This window comes from Cheilinus undulatus, linkage group 16 (genome assembly GCF_018320785.1).
Source record: "Cheilinus undulatus linkage group 16, ASM1832078v1, whole genome shotgun sequence".
Classification (NCBI taxonomy): domain Eukaryota; kingdom Metazoa; phylum Chordata; class Actinopteri; order Labriformes; family Labridae; genus Cheilinus; species Cheilinus undulatus.
The window spans coordinates 44,338,978-44,355,697 of NC_054880.1; the positions used below are offsets into that span (position 1 = coordinate 44,338,978).

The 16,720-nt window shown below is 40.6% G+C and overlaps 2 protein-coding genes across 7 annotated transcripts in view; both read right to left on the reverse strand.

Moving 5' to 3' along the window:
- Positions 1–1,145: 1,145 nt before the first annotated feature.
- On the reverse strand, positions 1,146–10,835 carry LOC121524493 (glutathione S-transferase A-like). Its single transcript, XM_041809914.1, has 6 exons — positions 10,593–10,835; positions 9,535–9,600; positions 9,321–9,426; positions 4,489–4,607; positions 2,353–2,441; positions 1,146–2,272 (listed from the first exon to the last, which is right to left on the reverse strand). The coding sequence occupies exons 1-6, from the start codon at positions 10,758–10,760 to the stop codon at positions 2,140–2,142; spliced, it is 681 nt and encodes a 226-aa protein (XP_041665848.1). The 5' UTR covers positions 10,761–10,835; the 3' UTR covers positions 1,146–2,139.
- A 949-nt stretch (positions 10,836–11,784) lies between these two features.
- Positions 11,785–16,720, reverse strand: part of fhod3a (formin homology 2 domain containing 3a) — a 118,366-nt gene continuing 113,430 nt past the window's right edge. For 5 of the 6 annotated variants that reach the window (XM_041808733.1, XM_041808735.1, XM_041808738.1 and 2 more), the window contains 6 exons: positions 16,240–16,430; positions 15,612–15,816; positions 15,456–15,479; positions 14,993–15,197; positions 14,734–14,898; positions 11,785–13,230 (listed from right to left, as the gene is read on the reverse strand). In XM_041808733.1, the coding sequence (XP_041664667.1) occupies positions 13,148–13,230; positions 14,734–14,898; positions 14,993–15,197; positions 15,456–15,479; positions 15,612–15,816; positions 16,240–16,430 (873 nt within the window). In that variant the 3' untranslated portion in view covers positions 11,785–13,147. The remainder of the gene's footprint in view (positions 13,231–14,733; positions 14,899–14,992; positions 15,198–15,455; positions 15,480–15,611; positions 15,817–16,239; positions 16,431–16,720) is intronic. The other variant, XM_041808734.1, reaches the window with a different exon arrangement.

A 16,720-nucleotide genomic window follows, 5' to 3' on the forward strand; every position in this document is an offset into this window, starting at 1 on the left:
TCCCACAATAAGCCCAGTTTTTGCTGCTTTTCACAGGATTTTGCCACTCTTTTATGCCTGTGTTAACCCAGGTTTTTGCCAGTTTTCCCAATTATGTAATTATTTTCCATTAAAGCTGTCTCAATGTATTCTGCTTTATTCCCTAACATCCTGATGTTTGTGCACATCATGGCTTAGCCTGCAAGTCTGACATTACTTTCCAAATTAATTAATCTAATGTGCCCATCTACATTGTTAACATTCATTAAAAGGTCACTCTGTTTTAAGAAAAGGGGTTTACATTTTTAAAAAGGGTATATTGTCCCACAGCATAAATGAATAAAATCTATTTTTGCTGCTTTAATAAGAGTGATTATTGCACAGGTTAAAAATAAATACTGTAATCACAGTTTAAGGGATCATAATTTTGCGGACCTTGATGGGTGGCCTTGCCTGTCCCTTTAGATATTATTTCCCAGTATGGCTGATTGCCTGAATTTAGGGTCTTTATTTAGAGGAAGGAGAATGGAGTTTAGTTTAGATTGAATTCATTACTAACTGAATGGTTGTTAGCCTGGATTCCTTTGTGTTTTAATCTACAAATCGTTATTGGCTCAGTTATAGCTTTTATAACATGGCAGCTGAAATAATAATGTTCACTGCGTACTTCCTGTCACTTCAAACTTTCTTCCACTGAGCGTCTGGAACAGCAGAGATTCGCGCTGCCTGTGACGTTAAGCACATATGGTCCGAGTAAGAGAAGGGGTTAACTTGACCACTTGATAGTAGGGCTGGACGACATGGTTAATTAAACTGAATTTTAACATGAATATGAAAAAAATGCATCTTTTTGTTAATGAGGTTTGCTAAACATAAACATATAATTAAAGCTTTTGACAGGGACTTTAACTTTTGGTATTTTGCAGTTAAGTTTAACAGAAAATCTCGATTTTTCAAAAAACATGTTCACGGATTTATAGCCAAGCCCTACCTAATAGGACTACAGCTCTACTTAGCATGGGCTCAGAAAGATCCAGAACATCTAACAGGTACCTGATAGAAAAAAGGCCAAAGACTAGAAGGTTCTGTTGCTACCCCTTCAAAGCAGGTGTTCAACTCCATCATTTTTGTCATTAGGGTAAAAGAAAAACAAAATCAGACCACAATAAGCATCCATCTCATTTATGCAGAGTCATGACAACACAGGGTATTTCAGTTACCTTTGTGCAGCCAACCAGGACTGGCACCACAGTTCAATCATAAAAGCACAGGGTCACGTCCTCAAAGACACCGCCCACCTCTTTTATTTGACAACGCTTTGAGAGAAATGATCCAAGTATTGGTGTTTATGTAATCACAAAGAAGACCTTTAGACCTGACCTCCTGACTGCAAACATTACTACATCTCTCACACCTTCAACAGTGATGATATGGTTTTCATACTAGCCTGGTATATTTACTGCTACAGGGCAGGATTTGTGTTACCTTCAGGTTAGTTTTTGTATTTTAAGGGCAAGGGTGGCACTTCTTATCACATCAAGGTAACTGACTCTGCACACCTAACCAGTTCTGAAGCAGGTTATATTTGATATGAGAGATAAACCCATATAAACACACCTGCTGGGCTTTCTACACAGTGGAAGCTTCAGGTTACAATGCGGCCGGCTGGCAGTCGGTTACACATGGATTATTTAGTGCAAATAGTAGTTCCAAAACATTTTCATTTCAATAATTGACTCTGTATTGACACTTCACATGAGCTGCACCCTGCTGCGTTCACCATTAGTAGACAGGGGTTAATGTTGGGTCCAAAAGCTGCACAGTTAGTAGCATCACAGCGTGATTTTTTCCCTGCAACCTCTGCCTGATACTCTGCTTAGTTTAATATCACATTTATTGGCAGCTGAATTTTTCTGAACACCTGAAAGAACTTGAGCCAAAGTTTACATAACAAAACATAAGACGGATGTTTCTGATTTAACAAGATTTTTTGAACAAACTTGTGTTTTAACACTTTCTTCCCTTCTTAACGGCAGGAAAATAAAAGAGTAGAATCACATTCTACCAACTGTAAAGTGAAACCGTTTTAAACAAAAGCAAAAGCATTTTAGTGAAAACCCAAAGCCCCCGAGGCAGGTGTGACTGAAGTGTTGGAGAACCTCAGATGTCTTTGAGCGTGTCTTGTCCTTCAGGGTTCTCCAGCCAGTGTGGAGGCCAGCTGGCTTTGATGCTGGGCCGTTCCTTCAGCAGAGCGTGATACGCTCCCAGCGTGGGGTAACGCTCAGTAGACAGCCTGCAGAGAAGAAGCCGTGTGAGCTGAAGAGTCTCAGACATCTGCCTTACAGAAACATGCTAAAGCTGGCGCTCACTTACCCAAATCTGAAAAGGTAGGCAATGGTTGGGAAAACAGTCACATCTGCCAGGGTGAAGGTCGGCCCTGCAAGGTAAGAGTTGGGGCCAAGCTGGAAGTAAAGAGGGGAAAATGCAAAATGTTGTTGAATATTTATATATTTTGAAAATGCTGCAACATCTTGTGTCAAAAATCAATGCAGAAGTGCAAAAACTGCTGTCTACTTGAGGCTTTTCTATTTATTTGCTATTTTTTTCCATCATGAAAACTTCAAACATGATTTTTTTTTCTTTACAAAATATTGCAAACGACTTGCACCACTTCTTCATCTGTTGGTTTAATGGAGCTGAGCGAAAGTTCAAGCAGGAAGACTGTTTCTGCTCATTCGTTTATGTCTTTCTCTTTTCCATTCTTTCTCTCTTCCTGCTCTGACGATCAGCTGATTGTAGGCGTCCACTCTCATAAGTACTCAGCTGATCAGATCCCGCCGCAACCTCATTTGACCAATCATCATGCACCTTGCAGTTTTTAAATCTGTCATTCTCTCTTTCACAGTCAGCCAGTCGCTTAGTGTGGGTGCTACAACCTTCCTCCACCCCAGCCACCTCCATTCAGTTAATCAGCATCTAGTCCAGATCCTCACTGGTCTCCTGCTTAGTCACCTCCTCCATAACACCTCACTGGTTCCTGGTCCAGCTTCTCAGAAATCTACTCCTCATCTGATCCAGCATCTCTCAACACCACCACCAGTGTCTAGACTCCATTAGGGGGGTATCCTGTTCCTGCCGTTCCTACCCCTTCAAATACATGAAGCCATCACGGTGGAGTCTAATCACCAAGGACCTTTTACATTTCTCTCATTAAATGTTTAAAATAAATTATTGTTAAACTTGTATTAAGTCTCCCTGATTGAACTATGTTTTATTCCACATGTTCTCTCTCTCTGATTTTCCTCAATGCCTTTTCAACCCCAGCACATCTTCAGGAAGTGTCTGTTTAACATGAGTCTGGTTCTGCTTCAGGTTTCTGCCCTATAAAGAGAAATTTTTCCTCATAAATAATACAACAGAGAGTACAGCCTTTACCTGCCCTCTTTGTAACGTGTCTTCAGATAACAAGCCCTAAATAAATAAGGAGTGATTCATTCATACATCCGTGGTGTGGGATATATTTTTACACCCCATACACAGTGTTTGGGAGGGGAGGAAACTTAAAAACACCTCAGAGAGTGACTGCATGAACATTCAGCTGAGCTGACCGCTATATCAAACTCTAGCAGCCAGTCAGGAGAAGAGCAGTGCTGACTTTTCACCAAGTGTGGTGAAAAGTCATTCAGTGTGGTTCTCTGCTCTGATAAGTTCAGTCAATCTCTGACCTGGAACGAGTGTTTCAGCTTGAAGCTGGGTCCAGCAGATGATAGACATAGAATATGGAAAATTCATTAGCTTTGCCATGTTCATTTTCCTTAGCACTTAGCACATCTTGAATCATTTTGAGAAAACTGTCTTGGAGGGATCTTATGGTTTAAAGTTTTTTCTTTAGCTTTAGGTTATCTTTAATTTCTTTCTCTGTCCAGGTGACGCCATGCTGTCTTCATAATAACCAGGTCTGGTCTGAGGCTCCAGGAAGAATGGCATGGTGAAAACAAACCAAATAAGAGTGGCATCAGATTTACTGCTTGTTATCAGGGCTGACGTTCTGAATGGTTTGGGCAAGATCACTTTGAGAGACAGTAAAAGGTACTGCTCAGTAACTGAGCCTCTTGGCTTTTACCCAAAGTTTTAAGCTTATTTTATAAATTTGTTACTAGTGCAATGTAGTTACAATTGTTGGTGGCCAACTCTCAGGTCAACGGTACTACTTAGAAGACTGGTGACTGTAATTCACACTATACCTGTTAACAGCTGCAGCCAGGCGCCACTATAACCGGCTCATTCACTGCCTGATGAATTAATCATTAGCATAGACTGTTTAACTTTTATAACTTGGTGTTAGCTGACTCCTGGCCTCTCTCCAGCAGCAGCAGCCTCTAGTTCAAGTACGGCTCAGGTCAGACTTCAGTAAATCAGTATGGCGGCTGTATAATGCTGAAGTTGATTCAAAGATTCATTCTATAGTCTGGAGTCAAACTGTGTTTGCATTCCTGTAAATATCCGTACCTTCTGCAGATATCCCTCCCAGAGCTTCAGCTCAGTGGTTAGAGCCTCCTTGTTTCTCTTCAGTGCTGAGTCATGCCGCTCTTCCTCAGGGGTGAACCACTCATAGTAGATGACGGCATCTAAAACACACACACACACACACATTAAGATATGTAGATAATAGGGCTATTGCAGTGTACCGGTATTGACGATAACCATGGTATTAAAAAATAAAATTTCAATATGGTGTTAAAAATGTGCATATGATAATATTGTGTAAATGATCCAGTGCCACTCCAGCGCCGCCACGAGCCCTCGACATTTTTAATAAGCCCATCAATGTAACAGATCATCAACTCCTGCTCTCGTCTAACCTCTGCGCCCCTCGCTCTGAAACGGTCCAGTCTCACTTCGCCGCTCTCTCTCTCTCTCTCACTCGGCATACACACACTGGGAGCCCAGCAAGACGTCTAGAGAAAACAAGTTTTCTTTTTCCTCGTTCACACAGCTCTTAACGATAGGATGCAGAGATAGAGCCCTGCATCGGACAGCTAACACCCTACCTGCCCATTCCCCCTGATTTCCTGATCATTAACACCTGCTGGTGCGTGTGTGCACCATCCCTCTCTCCCACCTGCACCCACAACATGCGTGTCCAATTCCTCCTAAAGTCTGACCATCCACGTAATGCACAGAATGACAGAAGCTGCGTTCAGTTTAAGAAATTATAATACTGCGTTCACTTAAGCACTGTCCTTGACAAATACGTCTTTTTCACCGTTCTAAACCAAGTCTTCTCACTGAATAAAGCACGAAAGCAAAGTCTCACATCCTTGTCAGCTACAACGCTCCAAAAACATCGGCAGCTGGCAGCCTGGACTAATAAACTGGGCAATATTGTTAAGAATAACATCAGGGTGATATTTACAGACTACATCCTTTGTTTTTTAAGCCGTAGGTGGAATTATTTTCCTGATCATTGTTCACGAGTGCCAAAAAGCGCAGCGCTCTGTCAGCTCTCTCTGAGAGTTCATTTTTACTCTGTTTGCTCCTCTCTGTTCCTGTCCTTGTCTGTAAATTAAACGCTTTATGAAAAGAGGCCAATTTTTACGGATAGAAGGAATTTCCCCTCAAATAACAGAATGTTGGCTCAGTATCTCTGTGCCAGTCTCTTCCTGTGCGTCATCAGAGCAGTGGAGACGCTTACACCGGCTACAAGGAGCGTTAAAGCTTCTGTGCGCATTTAAAGAAATTAGACTGTGCCTTGTTTACTAACTTACACAGTTTTAGTGCAAAAATTAAATTCAGACCTGATCCCAACGCAGCCCTCTAACTGGGTTCTTTTAATAGAGTTAACAAGATAATTCTGGTTAAAAACTACTGCAGGAGCTCTTGAAATATGTCTGTAATTAATTATTTCCTTATGTGTTTATAACCCTATATTTCTGACACTGTTTTGGCATTATGATAATGTAAATTCTGTATGGTGGAGAGTTTATCAGTCAGAGGTGGAGCCATGGGGGGCTTGTGGGGTCTATGCCCCTAATGTTTTCTCAAAAGCCTTGAATCTTTAACTCTGGTGAAAGTGTGTTATCTCTCATAACTGATGAATGTAAAAAGAAATATCTTGGATTTTGATAAACAGATTGACCCTGCTGATCACAACATGGAAATTTCATTCTTGTTGCCAAACTGAAAAAAACAAAACCAGATGTTTTTTTTTTTACTTTGAAAAGCTTAAAAGCACATGCTACAGGATAAATAAAAACCTTACTATTAATATTTCTGCATTTTTTAAGAAATATGACCCTCTGCAATGACACAGCAGCTGCAGTACCTCCTTAGACAGGTATTTTGAGTGTAATTCATCTGCCAAAAGAGGGAACACAACATAAATAAAGTTAAAGACCAATTTGATCAAATGTCCCATTATTATTTACATTTCTATTGATATCGTGATAATATTGTTATCATGACATTTTTTTCCCCACGATAATCGTGAAAATCTGATATCGTGACAGCCCTAATAGATAAGATAAAGCTGGCAGAAGCACACAGCGAGGGCGCTTGTTCACAGTGTTGGTATTTTTTACCATAGCTGTTTATTAGGTAGATCAGCAAATTCAACCTCAGTTAACGGTGGATTTCATGAGAAAAAGCCAGCACCAGTTACGTTTAAGTCCTGTCTTAAGTTAGGGCATAAAGCCCATGTAACTAGGAGACTATGAAATCCGTTTTATTTTTTGCCAAATTCCGTTTTAATTTTGGCCAAATTCTGTTTTTTTCCATTTTAATTCTTTGGAATTCCATTTTTTAACCTTTCCACTAATTTTACCATTAAAAAGAGTGTCCTGTTTATGTAAATGAATAAAATGTTCACTTATTAAATAGAAATAACCTTAAATTTATTGATAATTGATTGATCATAGGGCCCAGTGTAACCCTGCTATGGCTGGGTAGCCTTCTTTTTTTTTTTCCTGATATCAGTGCTAAATCAATACTTCTAAAACGTTACCAGTACCCGAATCAACACTTTTAGGAGGGGAAAAGAAAAAATGATAATGGTTGATGGCACTAAAGTAAGTTTTTAAATTGAAAAGTCATTTGCAATTATAAAATTCACTTTGAACAAATTTACACAATAAAAAAACTCATGTGAATCAATTAAAACACTGAAGAAGGTGCATGAATAAAACCTGTCTTTGCACTGTAGGCTTAAATGCGTCAGATGAATATAAATATAAATATTAAAAGATGCCAATTGAGCACAGTAGAAGAAAAAGAAACAATATATATCCACTGGTGCTGCATCAGAGACAACTCATAAAGTAAATAAAATAAAGATGGATGCCACAAACAGAGAAGAGACATTACTCAAACTGAATAAAAGATGTTCTTGTTCTGCTGAACTAAACATGTGCAAATCTACATGCGGGGGGGGGTTAAAGTAGCGCAGCACCTAAATATGATAACAAAATCTTTGTTTTGATTCAGTTTGGTAGGTATTAGGTATGTTGGGACTAGGGCTGGGCGACATGGCTTAAAATTTATATCCCGATATTTTTGCTAAATCCCAATACCTGAAATATATCATGATACACAATTTTTAATTGAACTTTATGCAGAAAGGATAAAAAACAATACAAAGTCAAATTCAGCAGTTTTATTTTGAAAAGGACTTCATTCAATCTTTTACCAATAAATCAGACATACATAAATTGTGAAATATAATTAGTGTAAGGAAAGTCCTGAAATGTTTTCTGTGTTATGTTTACTATTGCTGACAATAAAATGATTATTTACCTCATTAAGAGTAAAGCAAACCTACACAAAACTCACCAATCCTGCATGCAGCCAGAGGCCAAAACCCTGCAGTCTAGTCCACCATTCAGGCTCACAGCTGTGATTATATTAGTCCGTTATCTGTGCTGATGAACGCTGGACCAGTTTCTGACAAGTTCAAGACACAAGAGCGTCTTTAGACCTTATTCAATAAACCGTCCTGTGTGATCATGGCAGAAAGGCTCATTTGGAGGCAGTAACTTTTTAACTCTGTGTTGCTGGTGTTTTGAACTGTTAGGCTAAGATAGGGCTCCATAGTTGTGGGGAAGTGGTTCACATTTATCCGCTGCTGGGCTGTCCTCTCTCTGACATGTACGACTCTGGCAGGGAGTTTTCAGAAAAATGATCGCACCCAGGCAAATCACGTATTCTGGTCGGAGTATCTTTTGGATTTTTAAAACCTGGCTTTTCAACAACACTGGGCTCATGTCTTTAGCGACGTGTTGTGTACTGCCGCCGTTACCTCAGAGTCATCTTCCTGCATATCTTAGCGATAACTGCACGAGTTCAACCTCTTCCTTTTTAAAACTGAGGCACTGCCAGATGACAGATTCCGCGCTGTTTCTTGTTGTCCGTCTCTGAACGCTGCTAACTCGACGCTAACTCGCCTCGCTGCTCTGTTTACTTCTTCCCTCTTCCCTGCTTCTCTCCTCCGCTGATAGAAAAACGCACATGTGCAGAGGAGAGTTTTCAGGATGGGCAGGGGAGTGAGCACCCTGCTGTGAGAGGTGCGTTCAGGGACAATGGGTGAAGCGTTATTCTAGCGAGAAATGCACGCTGACGGCTCAAAACTTCCACGTAATTTATACTCGATGTTCGTGATATAGTCATTTTATACATCGTGCATGGCAAAAGCCGCCCACCCCTAGTTTGGACCATTGCCATGTTGGTATCAGATTTCTGGAATCATTTCTAAATCAAACACTGAAACAAGTTCAGTTTTAACTTAACTAATTCATCTTAACTAACGGAATACAACGTCCAAACTAGGGGTCACCTGGAATAGTCTGATTCGATTCAGAGGAGTCTGATTCAACTATGAAAAACCTTAGTCGTTGACACCCTTAGTCCAAACTAACCAAAGCATGATGTTTTCACTTTATTTGATTAATCAATGGCTAGCATACTTTACAGTGTTTGTTACAGTGCTGCCCCCTTTATCAGATCGTCTCCAGGAGGCAGGTGTACTATTTAAGTGATAACTAACACCTACATTGAAACTATCTCAGCTCCCTGAAATGTCAGTCAGGTGTAAAGTCTGTCATAAATAAGAACTTGCATTTAAATTAGGCTTTGTTTGAAGTTAGGCATAGCTGGAGCAATCAGCTGTTTAAAGATCATATAATTGAAGTCACAAATGTGGACACTGTAGCTTTTTAGCAATAATCACTTTAATAGGAATAAAGGCTATAACTATGGGAAGAACATCTGTCAAACTATTGGTAAATTAACCACTCTCTAATTTTAGAGATTGTTTCCTCCTTTACTGGTCTGTACTTTTATTATCTTACTCAGTTTTTCGTAGAAGGTGAGCCCCTCAAACATGCGTTGGTACATCAGTCCTTGCTCTGCTTGGCCGTCTGGGATCAGTTTGTTTCCCTGGGACTTAAACTGACTCTGTCAGGCACACCAAGACAAAAAACACCATTAATTTATTGTTGGAGCATCTATAAAGTTTTTTTTGCTGAAATTATAGTTGATAGCAGACAGATAAGGCCCACTCACCTCCAGGTAAAAGCAGGCTCCATAAGATTCATTCACCACGATGTCGCCATGTTTGAAGGTGGGAAGCTTAAAGAAAAAAAAAAACGGTTTATCAGCAATGTATGGTATTAAAGCGTTGACTGTTGTATTATCATGCCATGTCTTGTCTTAATGCTGCTGGGAGCTAATTAAAACCCTGCTGAGCTGTACCACACAGGGACTCTTGTGGGACAGAAACCTGTTTCACCACAGGCAGTTCAAACAAACATGTCCTTACTTTACTAATAATGATGTGTAGGACGAACTCAGAATTCAGTGAAAATAGACCTGAAAGAATGTATATCGCAAACAAAGGCCGTCTTGCATGCAACTTAATATGTAGAGGGTCTTTTGAGGACACTTGAAGCTTGGGCTAGCTTCCAGATGTTGACAGTTCACTGGTGTTACGGTTAAAGGAGCGACCATGAAAAGCGGAGTCCTGCGGTCGAACATCTCTACCACAGGCTACAACAACAGGCTGAAAAACGGCAGCAGTCCTCTTTAACTGTTTATCTTTTTAATCACGTCAACAAATACCCTTGATAAAAACTCCTATCGAAACTATAAAACGTTTAAAGTAACGCGGAACTTTAAGTCTTGTGTAGCTACGACAGCCACTGACGCATTCCGACGCAAGTCGCCAGTTAACACGGTCACATTATTAACTGTAACACCGGCAGTTTAGATTGACCGTTAATGCCGGTCGTTGTCGCCCTCTGCTGTGCGTTTACGTAAAAGGCTTTTGGATGATATGGATTTATGAAGTTCAAAGTCTCCTTTTACAGAACTGCTCGACTACTGAAGCCTAATACAAACCGAATAAAAAGATACAACCATCATATTCGGCCAAAGTCTTCAGCTAGCACGGTTTAATCCTGAACACCTCTCAGGCTGGACCATTGCAACTGGTGTGGCTGCAGACCGCGGGTGCTATTTAAAGCATTTACGGTTCATAAGCACCTTTTCCAATGCAGTTTATGTGAGAAACGTAAGTTTATCTGTCTAATGTAGTTTAACAGGATATGATCGCTACTTCCTACCTGTCCCCTTGGATTTAAGTCTAACACTTGCTGAGACTTGTGCTCGTTCTTATCAAAGGAGAGCAGTTTTTGGTTGTATCCCTGCAGCTCCTTCTCCTCCAGAGCGATCATCACTCTCCAGCAGGGAGGAGAGCCGGTGCCCCACAGCAGAGTCATGTCCGTGGCCATGGTTTTAGCTTTAGGAGCCGGGAACTCAACTGTCACCTTCCCTGTCACTAAAGAAGTGTGACTCACCACCCAGAGGAAAATGGATTAGAATCATTCGTCTTACAGTTTGTGCAGATACCAAACCGAAATAACAGCGTACATCGCCACCTAATGTTCGGGAGTAGGAACTACAACTCAACCGCCACCGCAAACGTAAACATAAGGAGAGCTCAGACTGATAAGGACAAATAGGAAAATTACACAAAAGACGGGTTATTTTCTCTGCGTTTGAATGAACATAATTGCTCTAAATACTTAGCCCTACAAACAACACCAGTACAATAAATAATCATCTTGTGTTTCTATTCTTAAAATCAGGATGTTTTTAGGCTTTCCCATGCAACAAAGACAGTTTTGGTGGAGGGGTCTGCGTATTTTTTAGAGAGAGATTTCAAAAGAGCTTAAAGGCCTTGACTTAGGGCTGTCAAATGATTGCATTTTTTGAAAATCACAGTAAATCTGAGAACATCTAGTTATTCCCGGTCCTGATTAATCTCTTCCTCTCTCTTTGTTGCATTTGGGAATTTTTGATTTCTGTGCTTATTTAAACTAAGGGCTCTATCTGCCCACTATACAAGGACATTAGAGGTAAGTTCTTTCCACCAGCAAAAACAGAATTCACTAGTATGAACAACAAACAGGATGAGATGCAACAGTATACCTGCCCTCTTGGGTTGATTTCCAACACTTCTTAGGATTCGTGCTCCCATTTCTCAAAAGGAAGTAGCTTGTGTTGGTAGCCTTGCAGCTTTTTTTTCCTCCAGAGTGATCATCGCTCGCCAGCTTGGAGGGGATCCGACCCCCGACAGCAGAGTCATCAACAAGGCCGTGGATGCTCTGCTGATCAAACTCAGAGACTCAATACTAAACAGTACCAATAAAGAGTGCTGTTATCTATGGTGGCTGTTTTAATCCAACGGTTGGTCAGTGTTAACGCGCTCATGTGTACTCAAAGGTTCAATGACAGAAGCAACAACACACAGCCTTCACTTTCACTCATTTTTATTGCAGATTGTGTATACACAGCATTTCAAGTGAACATGTTTGTCACCTTGGCTTCATGTTCAGCTCACCACGTGATATTTATGCAGTTTTTGTTGAACTGTAAAGGGAACACACGATTCAGATGGGACTTAAATTATCCACAACCTGTTCAAGTTCATACAAAATACAACGTGGAACCAGAATCAAATATCCAGATACCGCTCTCTCAGCACAGAGACACTTTGAAAACACATATTTAAGCTCTTTATGTTTTATTTATTACAATTCACAGAACGGCATCGTTTACCCTTTCTCTCAGACTATAATACAAGTTTCTACAGAAAATACAAAAATAATACATCACATGAACCGCACTAAACATGCACACTGTAGTTCTACAGTATTTAGTACCAGGCAGCTGAAAAGGGCATGTACACATTTTATGCAGACGTCTCTGCATGTCCTTCAAAATAGATTATTAAAATTTAAAAAATGTCTTCATCTTTGTGTCTTTTTACACTTTACAAAAAGTTCCTCTGAGATTAAAACCTCTTTACTTCTGTGTTTTGAATCATTTTCAGCTTGAGAAACTCTTAATGTTGAGTAAGGTGCAAGATGTTTGAGCTTCACGAATAAATACTGACAACAATTTTAACCAAAATAACAAAGTCAATGATAATCAACAATCATAGATTAGTGATGGCTGTAGATGTGACATTAGTGAGTTATCTAGGAAGTAGGAGGTGCATGAAGCAAGGAGAGGTGTGGTAAAGGTACAGCGTTGTCCCTTTTAAATGAAAGGCACACATCAGAATGCAAACCTTTCACATTCCTACTGAACAACTACACTCGTCACTTGTCAAAGCGCTGCTGCAGAAGCAAACATTTGCCTTTTTACAAAAGGATTAAACTTAGTAAGCCTCTTTGTTTAAGGTGACCTCTTGGATGCTTTAAAGCAGGAAAAGAACAAACAGACTTTCTCTTGAGCCTGCTCATCCTTGCAACTGAAATTCACAGCTTAAAGAAGTCACAGCTGCAGAAACTCACTAGCAAAATTCATCCCTTTGGACTAATGCAACATCTTAAATCTTAAAATGAGAAAATGTTGTTGTTCTTTCACTTTCAACACGTTCTCTTTCTTCACTTTCACTTTAACCTGATTTGCATTAAAACACTTTGAAGGCTGCAGCTTCGTCTCTCAGACACATCAGGCAAAAGAAGCAGCAGGTAAAACGGTGAGGGGGTTTATGATCGGCGGAAAACCACTCTGCGACGTGTGGTGAAGGCGGAAGGCTGATGGAGATGATGGTTGATGGGTGTGGCTATGTTTCCATGACAACAAGGTCAGGCTGGAGGATGGCTGATCACATTTGTGGTTCGGGGGAATCGGTAAGTCCTAAAGCGAGCGCTTCCTCTGGGGTCAGACCGTTTTTTAGAGTCCGCCTCACTGCAGGGAGAGAGCAAAAGAGAAGTTGTGATACCCTTATTTCCTGTACGCAAACACCAAACTACACACTGACTTTAAACAGCACGAATTAGTAAGCATCACGGTTAATAAAAAACACTTTATCAGAGAATGTACAGAAAGTCTGATATCCAGTTTAATACTTTTAAAGACCTTCTTCAATACCCTTTTGCATTTTTTCTAAATCTAAGAAAAAAAGAACACTTTGACTTATTTTGGACTGAACACTATTAAATCATTATTTAGTCATCATCATTAAGTTTCAGATATGACCGATGTAGATATGATTTACATCAGTCCAATAATGTTCAAATTCTTAAAAATATGAGGCAATCATCACTATTATCAATCACTATGAAAATTTAGCCTAGATGCAAGATAGAGTGTAGAAATCCCACGAGTAAATACATTCACTAAATGACTGGCCCAGAAACATCCATCCACTTTCCCTTTGCAGCCCCAAGAATCATTCTATACTATAACTAGCACAATATTAGATAAATGAAACGAAGAATAAATGATTTGAAACATTATCTACTTGCTTGTGTCTTTGGCTCATAAAGCAAATTTGATATCACTTGCTATACTTGAGGGGATGATATACAGCTTCAGAATAAAAGCATCATGTAAAAATTGAAGCTTTTATTGTGAAAAGAATACCAGAGGAGCTATCCTATCTTCATTCCAGGCTGGGATTGTTGACAGACTTAGCAGGATGCCAGCTTCAGCTCACAGATCTCTGAACTCTCAGTAACTCGTAGCAGTCGGTCTCTGTCTCCACAGTAAACTACACTCGCGTTTCATTAATGGCTAAACTTGAACTGTTTGTCCATTATTTATCTAGATTTGAGTGCATTTAGACACAAGACTGCCATTAGGTCACTGTAATCCACTGCTTGTCACTCTCTCTCTCTCTGGGCAGAAGCAGACCGGCTGTCCCTCCGCCATACCCCCCATATTTCAGTATAACAGTTTTATCAAAGTCGCGCCTGTGCAGTTAGTCTGCAACAGTCAGAAACCGGGACACTAAAGTCCACGTAAGCACAGTCATTGTCAAACCTATAAATCCTGATAGGAGAAAATAAGGATGAGCAGAGGGATATTACAAACTCAGCAACTATCTATCACCCTACACATGATAACTAGGCCTATTTCTCTTCCTTTTTATTTTTGGAATAAGAACCTGAACTTGATAAGTTAATAATTCAAACTGCATTAGTTTTATTTTTGGAAATATTAAAGTTAGTGTGGTAAAAGTTAATAAATCACTACCATTCCAAAGTGGAATTCCTGATGTTTGGATGATATTCAAGTCTGCATATTGCCCTACAGAGACCACCGTGTTATTACAGAGTAAGACAGAAAATATTAATCTGTAGCCACTACAAGCTTATTTATTCACGTTTTTTAGTGCGTCTCACACTTTAAACAGCGTGACTTTTTGATTAGGGACAGGTTTGAGCACTGAGGTAAAACGGGACTTACATGACTTCCGATTGGCCCTTGACCTCCTTCTCTCTCGGGGCTGTGCTCTGGTTCCTGGACCCTGAGTGGCTGACCTAACTATACGCTCCATAATTTCATCTGCAGCGTCGTCTCCACAGATCTGAGGGTCCTCCACCGCTGGCGTCCGAGCCTGCATGGTGCGACCTGAACATAAAGAGTCGAACAGAAATGGTTTGTACATGAAAGGAAATGTAGTGACTGGTGTGTGACTCTGTGAAGAACTTCCTGTCACCCTCACCTCCCCGTCCGGGCCGGGATCTTGTTCGTGTCCTAAGTCCTGGTACTCCACTGCCCTCCTTGTCTCCGCCGCTGAGGCTGGTTCTCAATACGGCCTTCATGTTCTCATGCTCTGCAGCATCCTCAGCATGGCCCAGACCTTGAGGCTGCTCGCTCTCCTGGCTGCCACTGGGGGCGCTGCTGCTGCTCGAGCCATAGCGACCACACTGAGAGAAGAGATAGAGAAAAAAAGGATAAAAATCTTGCAGCCTGTGTTTTTTAAAAGTCTTTTAGGCTTTTGCAAAAACATGCTAAGTCAAACAAAACAATGAACCTTCCAATATGTCAATTGATAGTTAAACGTACAGACTCATTTGATTAGATGTTAAATAGGTGAAAGAGAAACTTAAAGAGATGCAGCAAGGGTAGGTGGTTTTCATGCACACATAGACACTCATGCAGACAGCCAGCACACAGGCTGATACCTCACTCTCCTCTTCATCATCAGACTACAGGAGAAAGACAGAGTAAAATTAAAGACAGCTCAGAGAAAATGAGTTGGAAACAAGGAAAAGCTGCGGTAGAGGAACATGAAGAGAGAGCTGAAGCTGAGTGAATCTTCGTGTTTGTCTGACACTCACAGGAGCGTTGACGTCCATGATCATCTTTCCTCGGGTCTTGTTGCGCTCGCGGTGGTCGGCTCGTTTCTGTTTCTGCTGCAGCACGCGGTCTCGTGTTGTTCGGTACTCCAGTGCAAACTCGCTGATGATTTTACTGAACCTGTGGACGCTGATCTCTCTCACACTGTAGGCTGGGTGTCCGAGGTACAGAAGGAACGAATGGAACCTGAGAAGAGGAGGAGGAAAAGAGAGGAAGAACAAATTTAACAAATAGTGTGATTCTTAAATACTAGAAACTTTCAGCAAGCACTGACATAATTTCTTGTGAGTAAGAGAAATTATAAAGTTAAATATAAAATATATCTACAAGCTCCTTGTTTTCAATGGCTGCAGAACATTTAACAAGCTTTTCAATCCTTTATAATCACAGAGGCTAAAATGGAAACGGAGAATGTTGTGAGTGAGCACTGTGGAATCCTACATACTATCTACTGTGGAACTAAAGGTGAATCCCATTTCCACCCCTCAGCCCTGATCTTAGCCCTTCCATGTGGTTTTGCACGTTCACGTCAGGTGAAGAGGTGTCCCATTTCTCTTTTGAAGGGCTAGGGCTAAAGGCTGCATAGCCTTTGAAACGAAGATTTCGTACCTGTTAATGATCCTTCGATGAACGATCTTGAGGATGATGATCCTCTCGGCACAGTCTTTGAGGAAGTCAGACATTTTCTGTTTCAGCTGGGGCTTCATCTCATGCTTGGCAATCACCTTTAGGTGGTCCCATGAGGCTTTGCAGCGCCTCTCCATCTGACACAAGTTCTCCTGCAGCTGGTCGAAATCCACCTGAGGAAATAAATGAAAGAAATCTCAACAAACTTAAAAAACAGCATGGATATCAAATTCTAGGCAGATGTCCAACCAGCTATGCTGTTTGACTGATGAAGACGCAGTGCGAGTAAAAACATAAATTCCTTGCAGCTTATCAAATCGCCAAATGTGACTCATACACTCCAGTTTATTCCATGGATTTTCCTGTGAGAAGGGGTCCAGTGAATTATCTATTGAACTTACCTATTTCAAACTTTTAAGAGGTACATAGTATTAAAAGGAACCCTGCATGATCAGACAAGTTC

Coding starts and splice junctions, on each gene's coding strand:
- LOC121524493 (XM_041809914.1), bottom strand. CDS start 10,760: ATGGCCACGGACATGACTCTGCTGTGGGGCACCGGCTCTCCTCCCTGC. Junction 9,427..9,534: donor GAGCCTGCTTTTACCTGGAG/GTGAGTGGGCCT, acceptor TGTGCCTGACAG/AGTCAGTTTAAGTCCCAGGG. Junction 2,273..2,352: donor GCCTACCTTTTCAGATTTGG/GTAAGTGAGCGC, acceptor TCTTCTCTGCAG/GCTGTCTACTGAGCGTTACC.